This window comes from Eptatretus burgeri, chromosome 13 (genome assembly GCF_056783735.1).
Source record: "Eptatretus burgeri isolate ZD-2024b chromosome 13, Ebu_testis_v1, whole genome shotgun sequence".
In the NCBI taxonomy this organism is placed as follows: Eukaryota; Metazoa; Chordata; class Myxini; order Myxiniformes; family Myxinidae; genus Eptatretus; species Eptatretus burgeri.
In genome coordinates, this window is record NC_140973.1 from 34,403,512 (window position 1) to 34,411,011 (window position 7,500).

Below are 7,500 nucleotides of genomic sequence, written 5' to 3' on the forward strand. Positions count from 1 at the left end.
TATTTTATGTTGTTCTGGATATGCACCTTATCAACATCCCCCACGTACCTTCTCTCCATCATAGATTATTCACAACGCTCAGAGAGTGCGGCCATGCAGGCTTGGTGGATCGTGCTTATGTGTATCATCGCACTGCTCATTCTTATCCTCCTTATCATTTGCTTCATCAAGAGGAACAAGGGTGGAAAGTACTCTGGTAAGCTGAGATCAAGAACAAACAATGATAAATGACTTGCAAATGATTGTGACAATAGCAAGGTATTTTTTGGACAATGAGTTCCATCATATTTTTAAATGCACAAGACTGTGATTAAGTATTAAAAAAAAAAAGACAAAGTAGATCGAAAAAAAAACATATGTATATGTATGTATATATATATATATATATATATATATATATATATATATATATATATATATATATATATATATATATGCACATACATATATTTGTATAAGATTGTGGAAGTTGGGATTACACATTTTTTTAAAGAAGAAGAAGGCGCTTCCCACCAAAAGTAAAGACCTCGATCGACTCCACTAATTTGAGCAAAAAAGCGAGAGCAGACCCGGTCTTAGGTCAATGTTTTGCTGGCTTCATCAGGCACAAAAGGCACAATAGCAATAGGGGTCAATTGTGCTTGATGAAGCCAGCTGTGAAGCCGGCGAAACGTTGCCCTGAGACCAGGTCTGCACTCGCTGTTTTTGCTCAAATTAGCCGAGTTGATCGAGTTTTTTTTACTTTTGGTTGTAAGTGCCTTCTTCTTTAAAAAAATAAAATAAAAAAATTAAAGAATAGATATATATCTAGATATACATTTTATATATATATATATATATATATATATATATATATATATATATATATATATATATATATATATATATATATATATATATATATATATACATATATATATATATATATATATATATATATATATATATATATATATATATATATATATATATATATATATATATATATATATATATATATATATATATATATATATATATACATATATATATATATATATACATATATATATATATATACATATATATATATATATATATATATATATATATATATATATATATATATATATATATATATATATATATATGTATATATATATATATATATATATGTATATATATATATATATATATATATATATATATATATATATATATATATATATATATATATATATATATATTGTTATGGACCCAGGGAGGGGGGAAGCTACGTCGAGTTCCCACCAGACTCTGGAACAGCAGGCCATCGCACACGAATAACTCCATAATGCGGCGGGTCACTAATCGACCGTGAACGCCAATAACTTAACCATGTGACTTAGGGTCCTCCATCTAATGAATACTGGTTACCTAATGGTCACATGATCCAATTACTGGGGGACATGCCCTTGGTATGCCTTGTTCAAACCGGATCACTTTACCAGATCAGATGCAGTTGAGTGTAACTGCCCAAGGACGTACCAGCTGACAAAACAGATTGTTGGGAAATAACGTCCCGGCTAAGCTAGAATACGAATCTTGCTGGACTAATGAAGGAAAAGATGAAAACGAGCTGGGAACATTGCTACACAAGCATTTCTTTACAATTGAGGAAAGTTATGTGGCACAGTAAATGGGGTTTATTATTATGTACAGCAGGGAAAGCAAGGAATTTGTGGGGTGCGACAAAAGGCAAGCAATTTACAAAAGCAGACACAGATCAGACTTAACCTGTAAGAAGTTCTACAATCTTAACTTATGCTATGACAGGTGCCATCACACACACACACACACACACACACACACACACACACACACACACACACACACACACACACACACACACACACACACACACACACACGATTAGATTGCCAGAAGGAAAGAGCAGATGAGGACTAACGGCCTCGCAATACCTGGTGCGGTCGGCCGACCAACGCAACCCAGTATGCTTTTGGGGGAGGTCGGGGGAGAAATACTGGTGTCTAAGGTGTGGGAGTGGCAGGTGTGGTATGGTGGGGTGTGGTGTTGTGCCAGAGGAAACGGTGATTGCGAATCTGTAATGGAGCTCTGTTGTGCATCCAAAGGGGATTAGATGAGATTGAGGGGTGGAAAGAGAGAGTGAGGAGAGAAGATGCATGAGGCAAAAGATTCTAGCCTAGTTGTGCATAGGGCCCTGTCACACCTTGATGTTTTAGCCAGCGTATGGCAAGGTATCAAAATGTATGTAAAACGCTGGCGTACGCTGAACTATTGATGTTTTTTTCCAGTTTTGGACGTATTCATAACGAGTTGGACGTATGCATAACGTATTAGTAATGTACACAGAACGTTTCGATAACATATAGATAACTTATATCAACGAATGCTGAGCGTGTTGTCGGCGTTCACAACCTATGCCCAACGATAGTCTTAACTTATGCATAGCACGGCAGCGTATCGCCGACGATCACGTGGTGTAGGCTATTAATAGGCTGCAGCTCGACGATTCAAATCATAACCGCACTAGACATCGAAGTGTCAAGCTGCTGTCACACCTTGACGTTTTAGCCAGCGAATGCCGACGTATGAAAAATTTGCCGAATACGCTGGCACACGTCGAACACGTTATGGGTAAGTTTTGTATACGTTAAGAGCACGCTGAAGCACGCTGGCATACGTTGTAGTACGTCGACAAATTTTCAGCATGTTGAAAATTTTTCGATGTACTCGGCGTATGACACACGTTCCGCATACGCTGGCCATAAGTTGTAGGCATGTTACGTGATCATTGACACACGTCGACACACGTTACTTGTAAGTTACTCATAAGTCGAAACACGTTGAGGTAATAGCTTGCGTCAGTGTTCCAGACTCCCTGGTTTTTTTATTTTTTTTTCTTCGGTATGACGGTGATGTTGACGCTTCGATTTCCAGTGCGGTTATGATTTAAATCATTGAGCGGAAGCCTATTAATTATATTATATTATAACCGCACTAGAAATCGGTGTCAACATCACCGTCATACCGAAGGAAAAAAAACCAAAAAAAAAACCAGGGAGTCTGGAACACTGACGCCAACCATTACCTCGACGTGTTTCAACTTATGAGTAACTTACAAGTAATGTGTGTCGACGTGTGTTAACGATCGCGTAACGTGCCTACAACACGTTACTCATAGGTTAGAAATAAGTTTCAGGTATGCTTAACATTACCTGACATGTTTCGACTTATGAGTAACTTACAAGTAACGTGTGTCGATGTGTGTCAACGATCGCGTAACGTGCCTACAACTTATGGCCAGCGTTATGCGGAACGTGTGAGTCATACGCTGGCATACGTCGAAAAATTTCAAGCATGGAAAATTTGTCGAACAGCTCGGCGTACTACGACGTATGCCAGTGTGCTCTTAACGTATACAAAACTTACCTATACGTATTCGACAAATTTTTCATACGTCGGCATATGCTGGCTAAATCGTCAAGGTGTGACAGGGTCTATAGGTCTGTGAGTGTAGCGTGTACCTCCGTGGGACGCTCCGCTTGAGCATTCCTACCTCAAGAGTTGGCGCGTTATCTCCTGCTTAGTCACTTTTCCGGGGCTCGTGGAATTGTGTGCTCCGCACTGGTCCCAGAAGAATGTCTGTCACACACCAACCCCAAGTGTAGATGGAGCGACGGGCGGACAACGAGGAGCAGTGAAGAGGAGGGCGGGGCAGAGTGGCGAAGGAGAGGACGAGGAAAACAGGCGAAGACGAGGGCGAGGCAGGCAGGCAAAAAAGGGGGAGGATGGCTTTGTGCTTCGCCTTTTATAAGCCCCGGTCGAAGGGGTGTTGAGACGAAGCGACATGCTGTGACCCAAATCACGCTTCACGATTGGGCCACGGCAGTCCGAGCCATGTCCTGCCAGGCTCCTGGGGCCAGAAGCGGTCTCATTCACACATCCGGTGCAACACGGCCTGGAGCTCCACACCGAACACCCTGACCACTCTTCCCGCGACCCCCATCCCTTGCCGCCCATCCTGCCGTGTTATGGTGACTGGATGAGTGTCGTATCAATCCCACGTGCCCATTCGGGGCACCCCAGGCGAGATGCGGTTGGTGCTGCTAACATTCTTGGCTTGTTCCCGCATCATGCGGTCAGAGTAATCTGAGCCGTGAAGCATGCCTCTGTAGTGGCAAATTGTATCGATACTGAGATACGAGGAGGCACGGGATAATTTTTCCCCATGTGCGGGAGATTTTGGTGGTCAAGGTGGTGAGTTTTTGGTGAGCGAAGGGTGAGCAAGTTGGGATTCCGTTGTAAATTGGCACGCAGATTTGAATGAAAGGGCCATGCTCGCCGGTCAGCGTCTTCGTTCTTGTTGTGATCCTTTCACGGGTGGCTGCGCGGCTGCTATTATTTATATTGTGTGTGTTTGCTTGCTTGCTTGCTTGATTTGATTTGTACCATGGATAAAAGGAAAGGGTTGGGATGGAAATCAGGATTGAATTGAAGATAGAGATATAATTAGACCCAGCTATAAGACCCACGCAACGCACTTCGTCCCGTAAACCCACTAGACATGAGGGGAAGATCTGACTGCACGAAGACTAACGAAACAAGTCTGAAGACGACGATGGTTCAAGAGCGGTATTTGACGATGTAGATTGTTTCAGAAGTCAAGGATGAGACAATGTGATAATGTTTGTCCAAGTTATAAAAATGATCAACATGATGTGGAACGAGTGTGACAGGTTATGAGCTGCAAAATGTCGAAAACCCGGTTTCGTTCAACAACTTTAAAAATTTGACCTTTGCATAACCTTTAAAGGTCAAAGGTCAAGGATTATGACCTTTGGTGCAAAACTTCCTGTGGAACATTCCAGGAACAATATAACGTCATATCGGCTATATGGCATTTCACACTCATCGGATTATCCATACTTTGATGAAATCAGCATAAAAACAGACTTGAAGGGGGGCGCCACGGGCAAGGTGTTTGAGATAGAGCAAAATGGTTTCAAGACCTTAGGTGGGGAATGACCTTAAGATTATGCATAAAAAATATTGTCATCCAAGCTCTCAAAGTTTGGGCGGTCGTATGATTTTTATGTCAAAATTCGAAATTTTCTAAGTTCGTGACCTTGTGACCTTGACCTTGTGACCTTGACACGAAAATGAAAAATGGAGCTCCATGGGGCTATGCAGGTTCCATTGGGCTAACCAAATACCGAAACCACTGCCAGATTCGACAAACCCCTCGGAGAAGATGGATTTTTATGTCAAAATCGCAATTTTCTAAGTTCGTGACCTTGTGACGAAATTGAAAAATCGAGCTCCGTTGGGGCTATGCAGGTGCCATTGAGCGAACCAAATACCGAAACCACTGCCAGATTCGACAAACCCCCAAGGAGAAGATGCAAATTGAAATCGGCTACCCCCAAAAAACACAATTCGCAATTTTCTAAGTTTGTGACCTTGTGGCCTTGACCTTGGGACGAAAATGAAAAATCGAGCTCCGTGGGGCTATGCAGGTGCCATTGTGCTAACCAAATACCGAAACCAGTGCCAGATTCGACAAACCCCTCGGAGAAGAAAATTTTTATGTCAAAATTCGCAATTTTCTAAGTTCGTGACCTTGTGACCTTGACCTTGGGACGAAAATGAAAAATCGAGCTCCGTGGGGCTATGCAGGTGCCATTGTGCTAACCAAATACCGAAACCCCTGTCAGATTCGACAAACCCCCGAGGAGAAGATGCAAATTGAAATCGGCTACCCCCTAAAAACACGTTTTTTGGGCGTGGCTCCGCTCATAATGGGTGCACCACGCCCATTTTCAGGAAAACACAACTAGATCATGATATAAACCTCCCACCAAAATTTTGTCAGGATCGGATCAAAACCCACGGAGCTATGCTCGGGACAGACACAGACAGATACACAACAATAACGAATATAGTGGTCACTTATTTTTTTCATGAAAATATTTTTTCGTGAACCAATAGTTACCTGGAGATCACTGTATGTTGGGTGCCATTGCCTCAGAGGGATGTGGTTTTACAGAAATGCAACAAAATATATATATATATATATATATATATATATATATATATATAAAATATATATATGTAGATATATTGTTGTGAATTCTGGCGCGCCCGGCGTGCGATCGGCCGCGTGTTGCCAAAAGCGGCCGCCTTACCCACCAGAACGGACAATTCAGTCGTGACCCTCCGGGAACTATCGCCCGGAGCCAGTCACGGGTGGGGGTTTAACCTCACCACGGTCGTACCAATTGTCCACCCGCGCAGGATAGGGTTGCTTGCCAAATTCGACCTACCTAAGTACCTGCGCGAGTGGTCGACCGGGTGATCATACCACGCCACAGGCCGACTCCGGACACGAACCGCTTTAGCGGTTCGTTCCGTATCACAGGGATAACCGAGCGGAGTTATCGTCGGCCTTGACGGTTCCGATTAATTACCGGGTATTTTAAACCCACTATCAATCCCTTACTTGATGCAAGATGGAGATTCAATAAGAGGAAGGAGACGAAGCAAAGCGGGAAAACAGTTCAACAAGCAATGCACTTTATTTACACACACAGAGACAAGCACGTATATACAGCCATACAGTCATGCTCATATAACAGTTAAAACAATAAAAGCAATGCAGAGATACAACCGAATAAAAGCAAAGGTTTATTTACATGCACTTAAACAGTTTCTACTTTACAAGACATGGTGCCACAGCATGCATTCAACCCAAAATAAACGAAAGCCACCCTCACAGGCAAGGAGGCAGACAGGTCCGTAGACCAAATGTACGTGGATCCTGGAGGATCGGCCAGGTCCACGAGACCGGGGAGGTCTTACCCGCATCCTCGTGACGCGATGGCGGGCAAGCCGCAATGTTCACGCAGCTGCGCCTCGACTCCGTGGCCCTGGTGTGGTCGGCGAGTCTTCTCTGGCGTGCTCTGCACCAGCGGTTTTGTTGGCACCACGTTTAGGGTGGGGGAGGAACAGGGGCCCCTCGGCACTATCTCAGCGCGAATGGGGGGGGGGGAAATCGCTGATGCTCAGGGAGAGGGGTATGGTTGGCTGGCTTGGATCACGCGACAAGACGAGCGACCCCCACACCGCAACCTCGTTGCCGTCCGCCTTCTCCCCTGCAACTCCTCTGCAACTTCTCTCCAACTCTTCTGGAACTCCTCCCAGCTCAACTCTCGCGAACTCCTCTCGAACTCCTCCCAGCTCAACTCATGCGTGCGAGTCGCCTTGTGCTCGCATCTTTATAGGTCTCAGGAGGAGCCCATATGCAAATATTCGGATCAAAACGCGGTTGGAGGCGGGGCCACGCCACCCTCTGTTCAGCCATTGGTCGGGCAGAAAGGGGGCGTGAAGCATTCCTGATCCGAATTCTGCTCGTGGAGAATCCACCTTCATCGTGCTTGGAGGCGGGGCCATACAAACCGACGCTTGCCCAATGGACAGGGAAAAAGGGGCGTGGAGCCT

At 43.9% G+C, this 7,500-nt stretch overlaps 1 protein-coding gene across 9 annotated transcripts in view; it reads left to right on the forward strand.

Annotated features, from left to right (window-relative positions):
• Window positions 1-7,500, forward strand: part of LOC147014221 (neuronal cell adhesion molecule-like) — a 395,545-nt gene that overhangs the window by 326,218 nt on the left and 61,827 nt on the right. For all 9 annotated transcript variants that reach the window (XM_085851995.1, XM_085851996.1, XM_085851991.1 and 6 more), the window contains one exon: window positions 65-196. In XM_085851995.1, coding sequence (XP_085708121.1) covers window positions 65-196 — 132 coding nt within the window. The remainder of the gene's footprint in view (window positions 1-64; window positions 197-7,500) is intronic.